At 35.3% G+C, this 24,623-nt stretch overlaps 4 protein-coding genes across 4 annotated transcripts; 1 reads left to right on the plus strand and 3 right to left on the minus strand.

The window, feature by feature from the left end:
* TRIADDRAFT_32131 (uncharacterized protein) lies at positions 1-6,000 on the minus strand (the record flags this gene model as incomplete). The annotated part of the gene is made up of 11 exons (XM_002117245.1): positions 1-99; positions 253-303; positions 426-494; positions 564-668; positions 1,069-1,153; positions 1,322-1,377; positions 1,519-1,596; positions 1,755-1,801; positions 1,896-2,012; positions 2,174-2,259; positions 5,906-6,000. The coding sequence occupies 11 exons, from the start codon at positions 5,998-6,000 to the stop codon at positions 1-3; spliced, it is 888 nt and encodes a 295-aa protein (XP_002117281.1).
* Positions 6,001-6,512: 512 nt separating this feature from the next.
* Positions 6,513-9,595, plus strand: TRIADDRAFT_61298 (uncharacterized protein; the record flags this gene model as incomplete). The annotated part of the gene is made up of 7 exons (XM_002117192.1): positions 6,513-6,553; positions 6,791-6,830; positions 7,328-7,423; positions 7,901-8,016; positions 8,486-8,616; positions 9,123-9,321; positions 9,427-9,595. 7 exons carry the CDS (start codon positions 6,513-6,515, stop codon positions 9,593-9,595), a joined length of 792 nt encoding a protein of 263 aa, XP_002117228.1.
* A 5,739-nt stretch (positions 9,596-15,334) lies between these two features.
* On the minus strand, positions 15,335-19,572 carry TRIADDRAFT_32243 (uncharacterized protein; the record flags this gene model as incomplete). The annotated part of the gene is made up of 7 exons (XM_002117246.1): positions 15,335-15,626; positions 15,805-15,910; positions 16,035-16,190; positions 16,298-16,426; positions 16,776-16,964; positions 17,140-17,695; positions 19,258-19,572. The coding sequence occupies 7 exons, from the start codon at positions 19,570-19,572 to the stop codon at positions 15,335-15,337; spliced, it is 1,743 nt and encodes a 580-aa protein (XP_002117282.1).
* Positions 19,573-20,434: 862 nt separating this feature from the next.
* On the minus strand, positions 20,435-24,079 carry TRIADDRAFT_61300 (uncharacterized protein; the record flags this gene model as incomplete). Its single annotated transcript, XM_002117247.1, has 12 exons — positions 20,435-20,550; positions 20,708-20,752; positions 20,924-21,011; positions 21,127-21,209; positions 21,330-21,429; positions 21,520-21,636; positions 21,793-21,873; positions 22,142-22,255; positions 22,353-22,450; positions 22,609-22,683; positions 23,421-23,569; positions 24,042-24,079. 12 exons carry the CDS (start codon positions 24,077-24,079, stop codon positions 20,435-20,437), a joined length of 1,104 nt encoding a protein of 367 aa, XP_002117283.1.
* Between the last annotated feature and the right edge of the window lie 544 nt (positions 24,080-24,623).

Consider the following 24,623-nt stretch of genomic DNA (forward strand, 5'->3'; position numbering starts at 1 on the left):
TTAATTTAACTCAGGTTCTTCGCCTAATCGCTTTTTGATCCGTAATAGTAATGTCGTGGTCCATTGGTCAAGGCGTGATATTTTATCATAATCTTTGATCTGTAAAGAGCGGTATTACATTTGACAGTTAGCAGCTTAGCAAAAAGCAATTTATTGATATAAAGTTATCAAGTGTTAAGGATTGTAAGTAGCTGATACGACAAAAAAGCCCTTTTGCATACCATGTTGCGTTAGACAGTAATAATTACTTACGTGATCAGTAAATTCATCAACATTTTCTTCTTCACCAGCACAAATAAGTTTCTTTGATAAATTAGATAACAAAATTAACTATTAGCATAAATCAGGTGGATTAATCCGGGACATTAAAAGACAGAAATTGGTAGCTTTTCTTCATTCCATCATTTTTTGCCGAGCATACCAACCTCAATTAATTTGCATTCTCTAGAGTCTTGAAACGCTGGATACATTCCACAATATTTTTCAGCCGCATGCTATGTAAAATGTAATTTTGAATTTTAACCAGTACGTACAGACAGTAGTTATAACGAATTGCTTCCTACCTTAGCATCCAGAAAATCTTGGCACATATGACATAAGGAGGCTTTGAAGAAGTACTCCTTGCAGCTATATTTTAATAAAGTATTTTCCAGGCTAGCAGCCGCTACCTATGATTGAAACTTGAAATTATTACGATGATATCTAACACAATACATGATATGCCATTTCGACATTCAGAACTAATGATGTCTTGTACAGTAGTTTATGATAATAAATCAACCGTAAATATGCTCAACATTTCTTAAGGTAAGATGAATAATTTAAAAATAAGCCATACAAATCGTAATAATCTTCAAAATTTTATACACTACTACACCAAATAATAACGGATTAATAAACCATGGTTACAATATCTATAAATTATCGTTGATAACGATTAAATTAATTAGCCTTTTATCAAATATCATACTAATTCAATTAGATTTATATCTCAATACAACCACACATCCATTAAAAGTATGTGCGATAACAGGAACTACAGCTTTTTATTATATCAAAATTACTGACCTCTTCGTATATCTCAATAGCCTTTCGATAATCTTCTAATTGAGCTGCATACATAGCTACGCGAAGTAGGCACTTGTTTGCTGAACTAGTCGTTATGATATTTCAACATGGGTATTAATTTATTATAGAATTTACACCGAGTCTTTACTGTACTCAGGCAGTTGTATTAAAAATGCTGTTTGTCTAGTTTTAAACGGTTTTCGATAGGTACATGGTTAGAAACATACATCGCTTGACAACGAGAGATACACACCTGGTTGAATCTTCTCCTCTGTAATAATCTGCTGCTTTTTCATAATTTGCCATTGCCTACGAAAGCATGGTTATTTACTAACAAATCGTATATATTGCGCTATGACATAGATGGTTGATGACTTCGAATTAGCATAAGTTCATATCTATTTTGAAAATTACGTAGCGAAAATAAGTTATGGCAACGCGAAATCAAACCTTGTCTACTTCCGTTAGTTCATTTTCGTAAATCTCAGCAATTGATATGTGATGCTTTGCAGCGATACTGAATCTTCCCTGGATGCCATATAGTGAACAAATATTTATTATACTGCGGGGTATACGATGATATGTTGTACATACTACTGATATTATTTATAATTACTATGATTTGAATGATAATTTTCTTATTGCTTTCGCTTTCTGTTGCAATTATTATAAATAATATTATTTACCATGTCCGTAAAGATTTCGACGGCTTTATTAAGAGATTCGATAGCCTCTGTTGGAAGATAATCAACATAAGATCGTACGTATGTTATGAGAAAGGTATTTGCAATATAGCTGTAGATAACAAATTAGCCAAGCGTACATACTTTCAGGTTCAGATTTCTTAAAACATGTTGCAGCATCTACGAAGAAGGATGCAGCCTCATGCCGACTTTGAAGATGGATTTTGAGCCGTGCAGCTTCGCAAAATGCTCCAGCGGCCTCTGTAAAGGTAATATTACCAAGCACATAGAGGTTATATATCTCTAGTGACTTTAGTGCCATATAGATTCAATCAGGTTGCATAGCAAAATATTGTATTACTGATGTAATTTGATCTAGCAGAAACAATTTAATATAGATGAGCATATTTTGCCAGGCTTACCGCTCCATTTCTTGGCCATTTTGAATGAATTGCCAGCGCGTTGATATAAGTCACAGGCATCTTCCAATTTTGAAGTAGCTCCTCCTCTGTATTTGAAATGAAGTTGAAGACATTAATGATAGAGCCCAGTGAAAAGCAGTAAGCACATATGTTGTATTTTAAAATTAAGATTTATAAGTGGATTTGAAGGATTTAACGGTAAAAATGCTTTTAAAACTGAGAGAATGACAGTTTAACTTTAAGAATAGAGGCTGAGATGGAAAAGCTGATGTAGATGTTTAATTTTCAGCAAATTACATTTCTATAGTTAAGTTTGTAATAATAAATACTGTACCAGTAGTTATTTTAACGCAAAGAATAATATCTATGCTGTGTTGAAGTTAGCAAAACTGTCCTTCTGCCATTGTAGCGAATACGCATAATTTAAATAAGGTATGAGTATAGTAAGTACGCAAATAACGCTCTCAAAGTTTTACCAGCCTATATTTACTTCGTTATACTCGCATAATGCCAATGAAAATGTTATAGCATCATTAATCATTTCACCTTTCATTTATATTTGATGAATAGAGTATCAACCTTTAACAAGCAAGTATACGTGACAATGAATTAAGAAATACTTGTACTGTCAATTGTGCTGCATATATTAACTTGTTAGCAACGGTAAGTTCATATGGGCGGCGAAAACCCAGCGTCGAATCAAGAACTAGACCTATTTGGTCAAATCCTTTCCAAAACTCGACGCTGGTCTCCCAAAATATAAAATTTAAGCAAAACCTTGTGTGTAAATATATTAGATCATTTCGTATTATTCTTTTAATAAAATAAGATTAAAGAGTCTAATGTCATTAAGGAAAATCATCCATTCACAAAATCTACTTGCAATTTTAATTGACAGTGTGGTTGTCCTGTTCAATATCTGAAATTTTCCTCTTGAGCTAATGTTATGTTATGCTTACAAATGCGAAATATTTGTGCAATAATAGTCACGCACAGCATTCGAAAGGGAGTTTTCTAATCTTACATAATAATATATAAGTCCTCAATATCATTAGTAATTAGTAGGATACCTGCTACAAAACACGCAGTTATTCGTCGTTTACACCGTTGCAGTACACTTGTACAGAATCATTTTAATCACGTTAGCCAAAAGCTTACCTATGGCATTAAAATTTAGGAACAATAGCATGATAATTGCACGCATCCAATTAAGAATCAAGAAGAAGGTGGCATTAAAATAAAGCGACAAGCCGGTTACCCCCTGGAGTAAAAGACTATGGCTAATAAACTCTAGTACAAAATTGAGTATCTATCATAATTAATTGGTAAGTTAATGGCAGTCATTAGTCAATCCTAATTACCCTATGTCGTAAGGACATAAAATATCAATATTCAGATTTTATTGAAAAAGTAGCTTAGCGACTCTATCCGGAGCAGAATTGTTGGCATCCCAAGTTAGAAATGTGATTGATCGCTAAGCTTCTTGAACTGTGCCGTCCGTAAACGTAATCATAACTCAAAATATACTATACAACTTGAATATTGTCTTTACTAAAGGAAGATAAACTAGATTGGAGTCTAAGAGGGTGCAATTATTCCATCACTGCGAGGGTATACACTTTAAAAGATCGATTGATGATGATATAGCTAGTTCTATTTTCACGGTCAACAAACAGGGTGTACAGTTGCAAGCTACTTATTATTCGTTGGAGGCAAGACAGTAGAATGAATACAGTAATCAAAAGATTAGGTCGCAAAAAGAAGGACATAAATGGGTTTAAGTTACCTGGTAAACAAGCAATATAATTCAAAATTATTCATCAACATTGAATCCGCAGTGACTTTTTTCAATGCAGTGTGACTACCGTATACGGGACTAAATTACGGTCAATTATAAAACTCTTGATGAAGGGTAACAAGGAATTAAGGTACGTTGACCATCATCTATTCATTGTTAAAGTTGGAAAACTTTTCTACGAATTACCTGGACTACAAAATAGCTTGAAAAGTCCACTAACAATCGCTATTTTAATGATTGCCCGTGAATGCACGTAGTCAATTGTAAATTGGATAATGTACGCTACCCTATGCAATGATAAACGCCTACCAGAAACTAGCGTTATTTGGGTTTTCAAATTGTACGGTAGCTATATGAAATGATCATCTCTAATTCTCAATACAAGGATAAGCTTGATTCCAACATCATAGGCTATATACTACAGCTTCATGAAATTTTATGCCATGATGTCTAGCGAATCTTGTTGTGTTCACAAGCTGAGGATAGTTTTACGATCTATTGTCCTATGTATCGAATGCTTACTTCAATAACGAGAATGAAATTGCCGTCAGTGTTTGTTTTAAAGAGTCTCGATGGAATCGGTAGAAAGACTGTGTAGGGTGGAATAACGTTTTACGATCTATCGTCGTATTTATGGAATACTAATTTTCATAGTAAGAATGAAATGATCGATAGTGTTTATGTTTTCAAGAGCGTAAATGGAATTGGTCGAAAGCCTGCGTCGAGCCAAATGATGATTTACGATCTGTTGTCCTTCTTTTTATCCAATGCTTCTTTCCATAACGAGAATGATGATCGATAGCGCTTATGTTTTAAAGAGTCTCGATGGAATCGGTAGAAAGCTTGTGTAGAAGAGTAGAGCCGAATGATGTTTTACAATCGATCGTCCTATTTATCCAATGCTTATTTCCATCATGAGAATGAAATGATGGATGGTGTTTATGTTTTACAAGAGTCTATATAGAGTCGGCAGAGAGCCTGTGTCGAACAGTAGAGCCGATGTTTACAATCGATCGTCCTATTTAGCTAATGGTTATTTCCATAACAAGAATGAAATCAGCATCGATGGTGTGTACTCGTATGTTGGAAAGGAATGGAAATGGAATCGGTCGAAAGTTTGTGTTGTGCAGTCGAGTCAAATGATGGAAAGTAGCACCCAGTTTAGAAGATTGTTCCATCAGCAATAAGAATCTTAGCGAACGGATGATGATCGTTTTGTAGAGTACAACTCTATTCGAGTCAAGCCGTCAAGTATCCAAGAAAATGGTCATAACTCTATTGCATGGAAGACCATTTCTAAACGACTACAACGACTAGACATTTATGCAATCGTTTCCCGTGTTGTTTTGTTCGATCGCTCGACTAGCTCATCTGCCATTTTATTGGAAAGCAAGTTAGTGACATTGAAAAGACTAGAATCATTCATTACACAATTATGATGGCCGTTGTAGTTACATGAATAATTCAAAATTCAAAATGGATACATGATGAAGAAGATGCTCTCCCGTTGTACATGACTGTAGTTTTGTTTAACTTGTAGTACAGTGAAGAAAGTGCTACGATACCGCTTGTATTTACATAAGAAAAACTAGGAAGAAATGTTGTAAAATGGAATAAATTATGATCATGTTGACGATGTATGACGGTCAGACAAGATACAAGTAGAAATAGACGATTGGAATGCGTTCGATACTATTATCCCTGTTACTTGCATGACTTTTATGTAGAGAGCAATTTATCCTTTCTTTACAAAAGCATCCAATCTACTCATAATCCATCCAAGTTTGACATGATATGAGTAGAAATGAACGTGGAGAAGGAGTTTTTGAATGATGATGATACCTATCTCCATTCGTCTTTGCGTACAACTAGCCAAATAACACGTTCAACACGTATAAATCTCTATCCAATGAACAGTAAGACGCTATCATTACCCGAAAATGCTGCCAAAAAATCCTTGCGAAGACTTCTCTCTCTTTTGAGCTTGAGCAACAAACTCGAAACCCTTTTGCTCATTGACATCAGCCATTTTGGAAAAGATTGCAGTCAAAACCTGTCCACTCTTGTGGTAGTGTTGGAGGTTAATTGGAGTCAGATCCTGGTTTGCTGGTGCTTGATTGCCACCGCTGGAAACGTTATACTGAATCTTGTTTGTATCGCGGTGTATGGGAAGGTGGATAGAGAGAGTACATCACGCGTACTGTAGCACTGGTTAGCTACTGTAGGCTTTGTCGTAATATGGTCGCATTCAGTACTTTATAGCCTATAATAATCCATTTCATTTCTACACCATGTTGATTTAGTACCAACTGCATACAGTGCATGGACCGAGGACGACCGATTGATATTGTAGACAATGTACTGTAGAACAAGAAGGATTGGACGATCCATTGGTCAAGACTACACCGCAGTCAGTAGCGAATGCTCTATACTGTCTCTATAAAATTCAACGACGACGTGGGTCAAGACGAAAAAGCAACATGATTTTGGGGTTAATTTCGTGGAAATCTTGTCCATTTCCTCCTTTAGCCAGGCAAAAAGATGAAAAAGATCAAGCAATATCCCTACTATACGCTGTTTAGGTTATTCTATTGTAGATTGGGCATGTTTTAATGTACCTTAGATACTGTAGAAAGGGTAAAAACAAGACTAAAATGAAGGTTGCTAGCTCTGTTATTAGCCATCGTTGCTAACCAGGTTGCCATGATGTCATATTCTACATCATACCGAAAGACTGATGCTGTCATATTCTATTTTTATAATCTCGTCAAGATCAAGCAATATCCCTACTATACGCTATTTAGGTTATTCTATTGTAGGTTGGGCATGTTTCAATGTACCTTAGATACTGTAGAAAGGGTAAAAACAAGACTAAAATGAAGGTTGCTAGCTCTGTTATTAGTCATCGTTGCTAGCCAGGTTGCCATGATATCCTATTCTACATCATACGGAATTAACTGATGCTGTCATATTCTACAGTATTTTTAGAATCTCGTCTACAGTAGTGGGCAAATGGATGCCAAGCCATCTAGTCCCGATTAATACACCATCGCTAGCGCATGAATGACAGCACTGATCGAAAGGGAATCGATACGATTGATTGATTCTAGTACAAATTATGATGAAATTGGATTGATGAGACTACAATAACTGTTACGGAATGCTCAATGCGATGACATAGAAGTGGATAGAACTTGATATTCAAGCCAAGCTGGTTTGCATAAATTAAATCCAGACTCTAAGGAAGTGTCTACAATACTGTATAACAGCATAATATGCTCTCCATAGGGTCCTTGGAATAGCCGATGGACAGTAAAATGAATATAAACCAGCATACTGGTACTACTATACTGTAGTACTATAGTGTACTGGACTGTAATGATGATGACTGGGCTGGTGCAAAAGTTCTCATACTCACTGCAATTAATTTTGATGCACGACGAGAGCTCCAGGTATGGAGCTCGATTTTAACCAATTGTCTATCCGGGAAGCCAAGGATATCATTGAAAAGCTCAAAAAGGAATGCAATAAACTGGATCAACATTTACAATTGGTAATACATCTACTAGGCGATGCAGTATATCGTGCCATTGCTCTACTCTACTCATCATGACCGTCATATAGCTGTACTCCACAGCCAGTCAGCTACAGCTTACTACCCGGATTTTAGAAATTGCAACAGTGTAACCTTAGTCACTGGTCGATGATCGTATGTTATCCTGCAGAGTAGTCCACAACTGTGCCTTGATGCATCCTTATCAAGGAATAAACTCTAGCTTCGTTGCTATAACTTAATACAACATAGTACTATCACTGATGAAAATAATTGTAAACAAGTCGTCGTAATACGAGTGATTGATTAGCGATGAAATTGCGTTTTGAATAATATGTTGCTGTAATAACGCTTCTAATTTATACCATAATTACAGCTAACTTGGGTAGAAGATTGCTATCAAGAGAAGAAACGAATCATCAGCAAAGAGAACCAATCTCTACATACACAACTTCTATCAAACACTGCAATAAACGATGATGATAATGAAAGGTGCATTATCCCTTGCTTGACGTCAAAAGATATTCAGCCTTTCAATAAACACTAGATAGTTTCGTCAATGTTAATAGTAACTCCTCTATGATAGCAGCTTAAATGAATTCTGTCGTAATATAATATATATACAGTCCATGATACAGTACTGTACATCAAAAATAAGATCAAATTTTTGTTTCCCTTGCAAAATGCATTAACACCTGAAATGGGACATAGCCTACCACTACTGAGTAGTTAGCTGTAGAATGCAACCTTGATACGCGTAGTACTGTTGCAGTCCTTCAACGAAGGTTTGTAATCTCTGCTAGAGTCAAACACTCAATATTAGATGGATACTTGCAAGCGCTAGAAATTTTAATTACAGTTAGGTTATAGTCATCATGTTGGATGCAAATAGATATATCTACACTAGACAATATATCTATGCGGATATCAATTTTAAGATAGGCTATCTATGCGTATATAGGTTGCGTGAAATATATGATGTTATGGTTCGAAATTATCGTCTGGAACAAACGGTATCGGAGATGAAAAAGGTCTTAATTCATTCTCAATTGAGTAAGGAAATTTCATTGTTAGGTCAAGCGATGAAGGAAAGTAAGTAAATAAATAAATACTTTTAATACGACCTCACGTAGAATTTATTGGTCCAATAGTAAATGATTTTCAATCAATAGACACGCTTTGCTGTATATCATTAACATTCCATTCTACATAATCGATATACGTATACTCAATACGGTAATAATATACTCGTATTTCATATTATGAACGCTATTTTTAATAATACACGAGATCAAAGCTGCTAGTTTACAAATGACTTCTTGCTATCATGAATAAATGATGTCATAACTTAGCTTTAGCTTACATGCGGTACATCCTATCAATCCTTAGCTACAGAGACTTTTTCTATGGGGGAAATGAACGCTATGACCTTGTTGCAATCGTGGTATTGGATGATAATAGCATATGATCGTGGCCAACATGACATTGGTCAGTTCGTAGTATAAACGTAGTGAATAGTCTATGGATACTCTGTTCTTATTGCGAGTGTTTTTATGATGTGCGAGATGACTTATGCAAGTGCTATTCGGTTGATTTAGTATCAGATTCACCAAGTGGCAATTCCACTATACAAGACAAATTGTTTTATTACGTCAGCCACCATGTGCAAAGTAAACCTTTACAAAGCGATAGAACGATGCGAAGCGAAACTTCACCCTTTCTTAGCGAGCTGTCTTTCACTACTAGGCGAAATGGAATTTGCATAGGTATAACATTGCGATGCCCAAATTTACCAAGGTAACAAATTAGTATTTATGTATATTATACAGCACTTGATACATTTACTCGAAAACAAGAGGTGATACAAGACAACTAATACTAACTCATCTTTTCGTATTATAGACAGGCAATAACTGCTGATCATGAAGGATTTATATCTGTATCTTCTGACCTTCCTGTACCAAATATTGGCGAACAAGGAAAGGCATATTTATTAGCAGGAAAAAATCCGGCAACCTTTATACAAGACATTATCTGGGATTGGATTGATAAAGTGAAAATGACTACTTAAATAATTAATTGAACAAATAGCCTTCTGTTGATCTCCAACCTATACTTTACTTATCATGACGAAGGAATGTAGTCTACTCGTTGGATTGAAACATAAGTTGATTATCTTCCAGTGCAACATAAAACGGTATGCAGTTTTATTCTCTTCGATATACCGATTCTTGCATGCCTTCTAACGGAAGACAAAGGTATAAAGCATGTATGTAACAATACCAGATAGGCCACGAGTTATTTTTGTGCTCATGGCTGATACATGTATCATGATGCAGAGTTAAAACAGAGAATAAGAAAAAATATCATAACAAGTACAATTGTACATCAGGTTTACATTGCTAATGTGATAACGTCAAGGTAAAGGAAATATACCATTATTACGGCATTGCTATTAGAGATTTGCTAAATCGTCATGCATTGAGAGGAATTGATGTCAATATATGGAGTATATTCGTATGTATAACATAATTAGAGTTGTACCATGGACTACTAGTTATAGTCCATGGTTGTACATAGGTGTGCATAGATACACAACTCTTTTAATAATTTCGACAATAAAATGACTTCATTTCCTTTGCTTTATAGAAACACTACACAATATTATATAAAATAAAAAATTAAACTCAAAATTCAGTTGGTCAATTGATAACTGCATTTCATTACGTGAGATTTCAATACGTATAGTCACTCCATTACAGTATATGAGTATTAATACGTACACCTCTCCTTATCTAATTACAATATAGTCATAAATTGAACAACATTGGAAAATATTAAATGCTGAAGGAATGTTTGATTCATAAACTTATTGCACAGGATTCCATCAATTAAACATATTTAAAGTAGCATTTGCATAAATATCACTATAAACATTATATCATTCAGGGTCATCATACTTTACATAAGGTACCTCTGTACCTCATAACGGGATACTCAAACTAAAGATACGCAATACAACGTTCAGCAGTCGTAATCGTCGTCTTCATCATAACCGGTGTTGCTAGTAAGCCCAGGAAGCACCATATGTAGCGGCTCTTCTCTAGAAACATTATTACATAATTTGAGAGTGTTTACTAACTAGTGTACAAGCATGCCAACCATATAAAGTCTAAAGTCTAATTGAAAAGACGGAACATGCTATAATACGTATTTGCTAATTACTCACTCAGCATCGTAATCATCATCATCTTCAACCTTTCTTTCATTTAATGCCACTGGAAATTCATCGGTTTTCCCCTTTCTACTAATATGTATTTTAGGTTTCGCTGTGGGTTTTGCAAAAGTTTCAGTTTGTTTACTATCGGCTACTGGCCAGTCATCAACCTCACTTCCATCCTATAATAATTTATGAAGATACGAAAGTCACTAAAGAATTCATATCAATCATCATTAGGTGCACTACAGTAGCCAACTCATGAAACTTAAAACCTCAATTCAAAAAACGCTTTCTATTTACAGTGTAGTTTGGAAAATTTTTTTCTTTACGAGGTCTACCACGCTTTTTCGGTTGTTGATATTCGCCCTGAGAACTCTGCTGAGAAGGAAGTTTACGTTTCTTTGTATTTTCTTGCGAATTTGCAGAAATTTTCTTGGCAGTTGTTATGGGTGCTTTCCTAGTAGCATTACATTCAAAAACGTAAAATACTTCAAACCTCAGTTTGTATCATAACTTATTAATGGCTTTAAGTGTATAGTAGCCATTAATCGGTCCATTCAAGCATTAGAAAAATTGCGCTATTTTGAGATCCTTCAACAGTATCTCCAAACCTTATCGTAAAAGATTTCCTAGATTTATTAGCATCTACGTTTCCGTTATCGCTTGCTAACGACGGAACATTTGCTACGAATTTTTGTCCAAAATGGAATTTAGTGTAAGATTCTACACATTGTTTCCTGCGTGATAAATTGAGAAACAAAGATTTCATTTTCGATATATCCTCTAAATACCTCGGAGAAAAGGGGAAAATGTGTATCCACACATGTATACTGCTTATAACAACGACAAATTATTACTATAATAAGACATACACATGCGAGGCGGTTAACATCCTGACCGAAAATCCTTCAGTACAGGACTCCAGCAGATCTCGTGCCATCATATCAAGTGCTTTAGCTAATAATATAATCAAGTTTCAAGATACAAGATAAATACAATTATTTGATCAATCATTTAAATGTATTGATAAGAGAGAAATGGTTATGATCCAATTGGTATATCTACGTAAGCAGTAGTACACAAGACATTCTTCCAAAATATCAAATATTTGACTTTAATAACTGGGTAGTATACTGTATGAAATACTATAGTTTAGCGAAGGCAAAGGTCTCGCTTTAGCATACCTATTAGTACAGGTACCGAATTGGCAATTTTTGGTATATCCTCATTGCTCTGCATCATTCTTTTGATTTTAGCCTGTAAAGATATGAATATAATATTTATCATTGGTCCATTATATTTCGTCTTCCAATCTAGATAGCAATGTAGATGGATATTTACTGAAGTTAACTTGATATACTATCGATTAGCGCATATCATCTATCGTCGTTGCGCTTCTTACTACGCTGTCCACTTTCGATAAAAGTATCAAGTTGCAGCCATGCAATTGAGATAATCTGATGTAGCGATTCTTTTTTTCATCTAGCAAGTATTGTAATTAATACTGTTTATCATCAATTTATGGATTACATGGTATTAACGAGAAGAGTGTCATGATGTTAAAATTTTAATTGAATTAAGACTGGTGATTACGTCTGTTCGACATTTAGAGGGTAAATGTTTGCAAGGCAAGAACAACATCTTGCATACGAGCATACCCCTGTAGCATTGACTAATAGGAGCTTTGCATACCAAAGTGACCCTTCACTTGATGATGATATTGCAATAGGGTGATGATATGTGAAGATTAGAACATTCCCTTTGGATATTGCGTTGAAGCAACTGTATTTGTACATTGCTGTACTGGATAGCATTACATTTATGCCATCTTGACTGTAGTAGCCGTCTTGTTGGTCAACTCCTTACTGTATGACTTTATTGTTGCTGGCGTATTCAAATTTCAATATCATTTCTCCGGGTAGCATTCAGCAGTAGTAAAGTATTGTAATCGTACTTGATCCTATCAGTTTAGCAACTCGATACTCGACATTTCCATTTTCAATTCGAAATTTCTCCGGTGAATCGGGATACCCCAAAATTACAAATAAAGAAAGATCTCTGATAACCTACTACATAATCTATTTATAAAGCTCCAACTCGAGCCATAGAAAAGCATGTATTCCGTTGATGTTGCAATAGTATCGGCGAGCATACAACGTCTATTATTCAATTGATTGAATTAATTGTAATCTAAGCTATTCTATCCCATGGTATTATTGACTACTTCAAGGCTAGTTACTCGCTAACATTAGCAGTTGCTAAATAGGGCAAGCCTGTACAAGTAATAGCTGACGAAGGCCATTTCCTGCTGTCACTGATGATTGTGGGCCAGACGAATGAATTAATCAATATGACACAGTAGAGTATCGTATACGTTTCCTGCGACGTCGACAGCTGCAAATGGTATGCTACACCTGTCATTGCTTGACTGCATCATACAATTTTAAAGGGTAAAATTGCCTTTTACCAGCTTTTTTCCATGGTAAACCTATCCAGTATCCTCTATACTTCATTGTAGACACTATATGTAGACTAGGAGAGTGGCAAACTCATTGATATCCTAAGCGACTATCCACGTCTTTCATCCTCATCCTACTTCAGTCCACAGTCGTACAAGTCGTCATTGCTTACCGAGGAGAAATGAGAGCCAGACTTTTTCTTGGGCGGCATTTTCAAAGATTAGACGTACAAGACAAGGATCAATTTTCTTCAATACTTTCCTTCAGCAATAGAATAGAGTAGGATTAAATAATAATTCATCGATTACCCTGGCGTGGCAACTTTCCAAATCAATTTTGAAAGAGTGAAAGTTGGCCAAGGAACAACATGGAGATTGGGGCGAGCAAAACTCACCACAGTACTGTGTGCAATACGGTAGGCTGCAATTATGGGATGACTATGGATATCCACCGATGGGACACCGACTTGTATGCCAATGGCCCTTCTCGCCTATCGATGACGAATCTTGCCAAATTGTTGGTGTATTCTAATGCTTTCTACCCATGTTTGGGGTATCGAGCTGTAAGCAAGTACGGTAAAAATACAAGTGGGATGATGACGAAACAGCATCGCTGAGCCGTCATGGTACTGTACACTGTACACTGTGCACTGTACACTGTACAGTGTGGTGGATGATACATGATTAGAAGCAATTTCGCACTTTGCATCTGCTTGTATGGGCTATTTGCAGCATTTGGTACACAGTATAGCGGTAGTGGACCAGCGACTACTGTAGTGTACAGGGTACAGTGTACAGTGTACAGTACATTGTACCGAACCTCTGACAGGCCTAGTATTGACTATTGACTATGGCGGCTTGACTTGTACTGTACTGTACAGTACTGTATATGGGTTGCCCGTACCGGTACGCACTGCGTCCATGAACCACTGTGTGTACTATAGAGGTACAGTACTGTAGGTGACTGCGTACTGTGAATAGAGAAGAGAGAGAGAGACACGCCCCCGAAACTGTGGTTAAAAACACGTCTTTGGGGCTTGCACGTTGACGGAACGGACAGACGGACTCAACTGGCAAAGATCATCGTTAGATCAATGTGGAAGGGAAAATGAACAAAATGGAAGATTCATTAGCCAAATTGAATAAAATACGTAGAAGAAAAGCTCACGTTTAATTAAAAGACCAGTGTTGCAATGGGACTGTACAATTCCAGTCAGAATGCATTGAACTCGTTGTAGACTTTGCTTACTGCCGTTTCAGTAAAGTACTTACGCGTATTCGACGAGTTCGATGCATTGTGAATGGCAAGTTGCAGCATTGGTCAAGACACATCATCTAGACAACTGCTCTGTCATTCGCTGCACTGTAGGTGAAATTTTCAGCGCATAACCAACGATCATCATCGGATTTGTACAGACTAGAATTCTACCGACATTTTGTTTCGATTTATCGATAAACATACGAAAACACAGTGGATGTCTAATCCTGTGAAAGCAGTATTTAAGCCATCTCATGGTTCAAGTAGTTTTAGACTAAAATTTCAACTAGGTCACGCATCACTATCATAACACAATAATTCATTCATTTACCAGGAAAGATATCCAAAATGCTTTTTACGAGTATATCTCTACCAATAACAATATCAATATGCAATAACTGACTACATCATAATCTAGATCTCCCATTTTGAGCTTGATTACAGCACTGAAGGTTTTGCCAGTCAATGTTCTCACGTCAGCATCGAAATCGATCGACGGATTAAACTGAAATAAATGATATCATACGGCAGAAGAAGCTTTGTCAATAGAATCTTCTTAGTTTGATAGCTTACTACAGTTTTATTCAAATTTCCAAGAAGATGCAGCGTTTTAGATATCAGGCTTAATAAAAATCAATGCTAATGATTACAAACAAAGCAATTTAATTAAAGTACTGTATACGCTGACAGAAGTCAGCCAATGCAGTCTTGCAAGACAACCAGCCACACCAAATCAGGTCTTATACGATATAGCTTAGGAATATCCTTCGACTTGTGAAGCGTAATGTGTCATATATCTGAATCTTAGACTTCACGAAAATGCACAACATAATGCATGCATACAGACTACAGTAATAAAACTACTTTAAGAAATTTAACGGTAAATAACGCACTGAATTAAAGCAGACATAACGAATAATAGTATTAGCATAGGTTTAATACCGCTAGCATTATTTGTACACGGAGATGTATTGCTGGCTTTTAAAAACGATATTCTACCGTCAAGGCGAGTGATTAGAGGACTTCTAGCTTGTATATAAGCAATGGAGGCATCTCGTGTCAAAAGAGTTCCTTCTCTGTGAATCACCTGTTTGTCTCGAAATACACTAAAACCTCCAAATCCTCTGCCGATATAAGACGGAGCTAGTACTTTATACATTTTATTCCTAATGAATTGATAGAAGATTGATATTAGTACAAACTAGCTGTTATGATGATACATGCAAAAGATGTCCATAGCGGTATGAAAGAAAGTAGAGTCTACCAATTTAAATAAGAATAATTCTTTCCTGAACGGTTTTCACCAGTAGATAAACAGTAAATAAACTACACTAACAGACTCACTTGTCCATTGGAACAAATCTTGGCACTTTACACTGAGTACAAATCACTTCTACTGAATGGACTCTTTCATTGGAAGGTTTAGCTAGATTGTATACCACCCTAAGTCCTAGACAATGAATAAGAAAAGTTTTAAAATCTTTCCTGTCACTGTTTATGTCGTACGGTGCTATAGAAGATTACGTTAAACCTTCAGATTATTAAATGAATTCAATATTGCAATTTTTATTTACCTGAAACTTGAAGGAATAGGCTTGATGGCTTCGATTTGTTATAATTGGCTACACCAAGTTCTAATGCCTTTATCAATATCGAGCCTGGCATGGTTAACTCATCGATAACGTTATCATATTTAGTAATAGCGTGCATATTGGAAATAGTAATAATGCCTAGAATAAGAGCAAAAGTGTAAGGATTAGCATATTCTTAGCATAAATATCATTGCGTAATTTAGGAGTAGTATTTCTTAAATCATCATTTGCATAGCTACTTTTACCTGGAGGCTTGTTATCGATAGATGCTAGAATATCACCGGCCTGTAGGATTGCAATCGATGCGTTGGCCCATTGGGAGCTATCGGGAAATCTTTGAATCTCTTGCACCATAGCATCAGTGAGTAAATTACCTATAGGGAGAGAGCGAAATACACTGTTCAATCATATTATTTTTAACTAGACCAGATTGACGGATTACTCAGCTACAACTATAGTTTTATAAAAATCTTTCTTAATATCGATTTGATGAATACTATTGATTTTCCGTCCATTTGGAAATAATTAAAGTCAAAGATTGGGTAATATTTAATAATAATTAATGCAAAATGTCCTATAGTAATATATATTAATTGAAACCTAAAAGAGTTAGCAAAGATAGTTTAAATACATGAAATTGCTAATGCATCCTAAAGATTGAAACTATTAGTAAAGTAAATATTGACTATACATTTTCATTGGCGGTAAAAGTAATTAACTAACCCATATTGCATTCGTATAAACCACACGTAGCTCTGCTACCATCAATATAGACATGAGATCTTCCCAATTCCTGCGCCGCAAATGCGCTGATTCCAGGCTGCCATCGTTTTACCTCTTGTTCCAAGGCTGTATCTTGTACAACGCTCTTGTCTAACAATATTGGTTTACCATTAAAGCTTGTCAGGACACCTGTAATTAATTCAGTTTTAAAAGACGATACCAATCACCTTAAAAGGATTCTTTGTTTATAGAAAGTAAACTATAAGCTATACTTTCTCACGATTTCTTTCTAGTTTATTGGATAACTAACATATGTAGTTCATAGGATGAATTAATGAACATGTTCTATAGAGGAAATGCTTACCACCATCATCAAATGTCAATTCTAACCGGCCAAGATATCGACCGAATTCATAAGCTTGTACTACTGGAACTATTTTATTACTTTCTGTAGCACATTCTGACTTAACAACGGTTGGATAGGGACCAGCGGGCTTATGATTAGTTGGTGGCTTGCCAGTATACAAAAAGGTGTGAGTATGAGCTCCAACAACGGCATCGATGCCGCATACTTTAGCAGCTATTTGCTGGTCAATATCGTAACCAGAATGGCCAACGGCAACAATTTTATTGATTCCTTGATTTTGTAACTCAGAAACGGCATCAGTAATAGCTTTTATTTCATCGGTAAATATCAAGGTAGGTCCAGGTCTGGAAAAATTGGGAGTATTTCTTGTTGTATAACCTACAAATCCAATCTTTTCACCTCCCATCGTCAATATAGTATACTTGGTAAATAATTTACCGAAATCAGGATTTTTAGTGGCATCAATATTTGCGCTTATAACTGGAAAATTAACGCCTTTCAAAAACTCGCTAAGTTTTCCCAAACCAGCATCAAATTCATGATTGCCTAATGCCTACAAAGAAAACTGGATTATTAATAACATGCTGTGGGTCCTAGTAATGTTCATACTTATCATATACGCATATAATTAAAGTGGCGCATTATGATAAATTGATCGACAAATGCCAATACACAAATATCTAATGACATAGATATCATTAAAAATTTTCTGTAGGAAGTTCTCCGTACAACTACTGTACGTGGCCTACACAATGAGAAGATGTACCGTATATGATTAACAACTTAGCAGGCATTATTAGTTAATCTGTAGTTTATATCTACTAATAATTAATTTGTTAAAATCTTAAAGCAACATTTTCATTCGCAATATTAATTTCCCTAATGTGAACAAAAGCAATTACAGTTATCCTAGATTGTTTGTACTGTAGGTCAGTTGTACGTTTCGGTCTTCTTTATAGGGTGGAGAAATTTTTACGGAAAGTGGTGGGGTATGGTGAAATTTTTTCTTCAGTAGTCCCTGGTTATCCTCGATTTCAAGCGTGGCATAAAATAAGGGACGAATCGTTTAATATTGATATAAAATTGAATAATTTATATTTAAGGATATCAAATACTTTGCATAGCCATCTAGCGAAAAGTGATAAAACTGATTATAAGTAGTAATTATAGCTATTTATTTCAATAGCAAATTAAAGGGAAACTGTTGTATAACTCAATTAAAAAAAGAAAATTTGATTCAGATCGATAGCATTTGTAATGCGTGAGATTATTAAATGCCGAATTTATGCAGTATAAACTTAATTTCGAAAAACACATTTTGACTATATTCGGAAGTTACTAAGGTACTAAGAATAGACTTAGTAGATGAACTCATTTGAACATTTGTGCCCATATTGAATTTCCTCCAAAACTCCTTTCCTTAGCGAATACTTCTCGCTAGTTGGCCCAGCGATACAAAAGTAGATTAATTTTTGTTCAGAAATAACAATTTTTATCCAATTGCTATAGCTGGATCAGGGCGAATACCGATAGAACGAAGATATACAATTTTTATCTCTTTTATAACTTCAATACTGCAAAATAGGGAGATTTCCTTCGAAATCTAGCCTGATAGATCATCACGATTTTATCAGCATAGTTTAACAATGTTCCATCATGGTGCCATCCACTAGCAGTAAAAACAAATATTTCAATACTAATGTAGTGTATGACATAGTCATACTCCACTAGTGTAATTGAGGAAAAATTTAGAATTACTTTTAAATTCAAGAAAGAATCAAGAATGACTTTCTTTAGGTACGTCCATATATATTTTTGGACAATGATTTAGCTGAAATCGTCAGTTTATTATCTAATTTCTATTAATATTTATTTGACGAAGTAAAGCGTGATCATGACTACTTAATGGATATAGTTGCAAAGTTTGCAATATTAATGTTGAAAATCAAATTTGTAGTGACTTATGAAGAAAATTAATTGGCTCTAATTTAAGCTAAGCTTAGTGATGCCAATTTAATTACCAATTAATGAGCTTGAAATATCCAAAGAAAATCGAGAAATTTACTGTAGATTGAAAACTTAGAAAATATAAAGTAAACTCATTTTGCTTCTTACCATCACGTCATACTTTAATAAATTCATAAAATTGCGACTGGCATTGCCTTTGTATACGTGGTACCACATTGTACCATGAAACATATCGCCAGCATCAACAAATACGGTGTTAGCAACCTGACTTCTGATCTCCGTTACTTTTGTCATCATTCGTGCAGATCCGCCATAGCAATTACCAGCTGATGAATCTTGCGCTGAACAAGCACCATTTGGTCCAAATTGTTCAAATCGAGTGTGGATATCATTTGTATGCAATATTGTAACATCATAAGCGCTACTGAACGAGATTATCGTGCAAATGAGTATCACAATCATCGCCATGTTCTCGCTTTTAAAAGTTGATGGCACTTTCAATACGACTAAGAAAAACTATAATAAAGGTTAATTCGTAGCAACTATATCTTAAATAAAATCTTTTAACAGGTATTTACTTTAATAATGTAAATTAGCCTTGACAATCTTGAGGAATCATTGTTTGCATTCTATAGAACTATCACCCAATCCGTAAGTAGCATGTTGTTTATTATTGGTAAGAGGAGGTTAGTTTATGAATCTAAATGAATCTGGTAGCCAGCTGTTACAGTATATTATTATTATAATTCGTTACGGTCAGTAGACTGTTTTATAACTGAAACATTATCCTGAGCTGAATTTATTAACTTAATAGTGGACAGTCTGAAATATTTAAACAGCAGCTAGTATGATATAGCACAATAACATCCGTTGTAGCAACTGTCCTGCAATATTATCATAATTATAATCGATGGAATTTATTTATAAGTAGAATAATCTTGTACGTCTATAGCAATGCTAACTTTCAGGTCAGTAATATTGTTTGGGCATATACATTTTATTTCAAGTTCATCTTACAGTTATTCGTCATATTACATTGTTATTGTACAGGGTAATTTAGGATCTCATGTTGAAAGATAGTTCAGGTGTTAATAAATTGTATAAAAACCGAATGAATTCATTACAATGTCGGTCATGGATACTCCAGTAATTATATATCATCTATGTTATATAATATTAGTATTTAGTGAAGTTGAAACAGATTTATACAAAAATGATCATTTTTAAAAAATCATTAAAATATACAAACTGGCGATCGCTAGTGAGCAGTAAAGTTTAAAGCTATTTTGGTATGAGGGCGAAGAAGAAATTTAAAATTATCTATCTAACTGTGAAATACATTTCTGCCTCTGGCGCCTTGACTGCTGTGACTACCACGCTGTCCCCAACTTTTATTCTGATTTCTGTTTTGCTGACCAGTATGACCGTGCTGCCAACCCCCTATGAAAATATTAAATGCAAATACATACATAACCATTTTCTTAAACTCGATTTTATGTCGACTTATATCTTCGATAAAGGTAATGATTAGATTGTGTAAAATAACTATATCGATTTCATATCCAAAGCAATTGCTATTTTAAAATTATCAGCTTACTTCCTTGAACTCTGCCTCTTCCACCACCACTAGCACCTCCGCCTCCTAGCACAAATATCATAATTTGTTAGTAAAAACACTAGATAAAATTGATTCATCATTAAAATAATATTTTCTGAATATTAGTGTGAGAGATCTTATTCAGGGGATGATATACAGGGTTTTATGTGGAGATTCTGTTTCCAGTATAATTATATTATTGTAATGCCATTATACCCCTGCGATTAGACGGTTCGGTTCTCTCTCTAAATTGAGGCATATCGGCTGCTGCATCGTAATCTACTCGGCCACCTCGGTCTGGAACCTGTAAAATTAATTATAGGTAAAACATTTAAACTTTTTCGATGTCGTTTAAGCGACTAGTAATATTTAAATATAACATATTAATTTTCAAGTATTAACGGGACTAGCAATTTTACCTTTCCAATAACCACTTTGTTTACTTCAGTTTCGGTGATTGCTCGAGCAATACCGCTGCAGGTTTTACTAACTCTTAATAAATCTACAAAACGATGGAGCCATCAATTTATAATAATATAAACTGTTCATTTTGTTATTCTATTCTTTGCTAATCTCAGTTTGATTAAAACTTGTTTACAATGTATGTAAGCTATTTGCATACCTGTTCTTGCAGAAAAAAGATTAGCAATGCCAATATTACTTTCGGGTGTTAGATTTTGTCGCTGTGACGCATAAACTTCGGTAATTTCAGCTTCTTTTTCCTGATTGTAGGTAATTGGCATAAACTTCAAGTGTTATTGCCGTTCGTATAACAGTTTTATTGCGTATTATGACTTGTAAACACTCACTACCTTAATACGATCTGCCCAATAAAAAGATTGAATAGTTACGTCTAATCTAGTTAGCAGCATTTGCTTTCTCATGGTATACTGCTTTATTAGTTCTTCGCTGATTTCATTTAATTCAGTCTAAAATTAAAAAACAGAGAATTTATTAAAAATTAAAGCACACATAGACTAGAGATAATTTCAAGTTTGTGAATAGAATCATTGGAAATTGCAAGGAGAAAACGTCCGACGTATCATTATTAAATACTGGAAAAATTATGTCGACAATTGCGTTACCAGTTGCTGCTTTGTAAGACCCTTCGTTAACAAAGGTTTGCCTAATGTATTGGCAGGTAGTTCATTTAACAATAATTTGACCTAGTTACAGAGCAATCAATTAAGGCATAACTTTAATGAGCGTCTTTAAAAGGCGAACATGATACAAATACCGATCGTAGTATGTATATATGCGATTTAAAAATTACCTTCCTAACACTTATGATACCGTACGTATAATTTTCGATAGCTTACTGTACTGACTATATGATATAGCAGAGATGAAATTATCAGATGTTATCCTACTACCCATCGCATACTAGCAAGATCCTAAATTTCTACCTTCGTGCTATCTGGTGATTGATCTTACCTTCCCTAGTATTGCATTAAATATATCATTCACGGTGTCACCGGCTGGTGAAATGCCTAGGACCCTACAAATACGTTGCAATTCCCGCTGCGCTATACCCGTTACCTCTCTCCCCTAAGTAGCGAAAAGTTAATGCCTAATTACAACAGTATCATGTTATAAGCTACTGGGACTTCTCTAAAAAGTACGCGAGCATATCGATTAAGCATACAGGAGATTCAGGATTGGTAGTTTCTGTGCTTTGCTGTTGTTGAAGAGGTGATTGATGCTGAATTATGATGGCAGCGTGCAATTCGGTACATAGATATTCTGTGATAGTAAATATAATCAAAGGTAGTTACCACGATTCAACTATAATTGGCACTAAACGACCAACAATTATACCACTATTAATTACATCATTATAATTGGCACCTAGCGGCTAACAATTATTGGTGGAACAAAAATTAGCCAGTTCTTTGTTTTACCTAATAGAAACATTCGTTGCTTTAATGTGGCAAAAATATCTTCTTCTTCTTGCATTAGAACATCATAGTTACATTCTATTAAAAGGGATAGATTTTTCTGATTATCTTTCTAGGCAAACCATTATAATCAAAACCATGTCCATTTTACATTTAGCGGTCCAATGACATACATATTTCTGATAGAAAAACTAGTAGGTAATTACATAGCACTGCCGATATATCGGAAAATCCGTGAGAAATTTTAGGATGTTATGAGCTGATTGTAGTGACTATCTGATGGATACCTTTACTTAGCAAATAGGCGTTATCAATACTTAAATAAATACCTAATAGGGTTAAAAGTTGATGATAGGATCGCGATGTTGCTGTATAGTCATCATCTATTCAATTACAAGAAATTGATTTTGGATTCCGATAAATGTTAGCATTTGGTCAATCCTTTCACTACAATTCTGACTATAATATTATTAGCTGGAGCAAGTGTAATCATAAAGTTTCTAGTTCCATTTCGGTGCTTTCATTATTTTACATCACTATGATACATAATTGTTCATGAATGCATATTTTACTTTACAATATATCCTAATCATAAGTTAATGCCTATAATTTTGTTGCCAATGTTACCAACAACATTTTAATAAGGCATGCGACTGTAAGTCTAATATTGTGATATCATGGCATCGTAGCAAAGTTATCAACGATACACGGTAATTATAGACGAAAGTTGCAGCTGCTTAATGCGATTTCTTTTGGCGTTGATATCCAGCTTAATAGAACTAATTCATAATCTCTATACAGTACTACAGACTTACCATCAGGTGGATTGATCGTACAATGTAGGTCAAGAGCTTTTATTAATGATGTGGCAAGCCAGTGCAAGAGTTCAACAAAATTTTGAGACTCTAATCCAGTTCTCATTGCATCTCGAAAGGTCTGACGATGTAACATTGGGCCATCGTACCTATCATTCCAATTGAAGTCGCATCAATAGTTAATCAAATTGGCCATTTTCATGACAACATTACTTCCAAAACAGCTGAAAAGCAATCAAACTACAGTCCATCCATTACTATCCACTACGTCATCCAATCCGTCAAATCAGCTCAAGTCTAGAGCCACTAAATCATTCAATCGCAATCTATTTAGACATGGATACTGTACGAAACCCAATAGGCAGTTGATTGGCCTTTACTATGTCTCTGACTTAAAATACAACGTATAAAATGCAGTCTTTACGCCTAACTCATTGGAATACTTTGTGTTGATTTTAAAGCGATAAAATCAACTTTAACCGTGGATGAAATGACCAATATCATGATAGAGTAGTTGCGTTTACTGGCCATTTATAATTCTACAGTAGAGTACAGTAAGAAAGCAGTCGATTGACTATGATAAACTTGCATGATCAAGTACAGCAGCAAGATTAATCATACCCTAAATCATCCAAAGACTGCAGTAAGCCAGCTTCCATCTTGTTTAGCAACAGTGTAGCATTCCCCTCCAATGGCTGAAAATGATACGTTGCCAGCCAGTACTATAGAGAACAGTAGGTGAGCTCTTTTTGCTTGACTTGACCAGAGAACGAATGCTCCTATACTGGGCACAGTGGTCACACTGGTTGACTAATTTTGTGCTAAGCTTTGACACTGAGTCTTTTCCTGACCGGCAAAAGTCAACGGGTCCAGAATCTGTACAAATGAATCGTGGATGCTACAAGGTACCTTGATAAGGCTGCTTTCAGCAGATGCTTGTTAGCTAGGATGACTATGTAGAAAGAGAGCACCTCGATCAATCTAGAAAGTAGTGATATAATTGATTCCAGCCGACAAAGTTCGATGGAAACTACTCTAGGGATTTTCGATCGAAAAGGATTTGGACAGCCAGGCCCGATTTGGCCCGCTAACGCATTTCTTGGATTACTGTACAGTAGAGAGACACAGCGAGGTTTGCGTGTGTTGTTCAATCGACATGGACTACTGGAAAGACGGAACATGCGTTGCTGTATCGCTCCAGCT

Source organism: Trichoplax adhaerens, genomic scaffold (assembly GCF_000150275.1).
Source record: "Trichoplax adhaerens TRIADscaffold_22 genomic scaffold, whole genome shotgun sequence".
Lineage (NCBI taxonomy): Eukaryota > Metazoa > Placozoa > Uniplacotomia > Trichoplacea > Trichoplacidae > Trichoplax > Trichoplax adhaerens.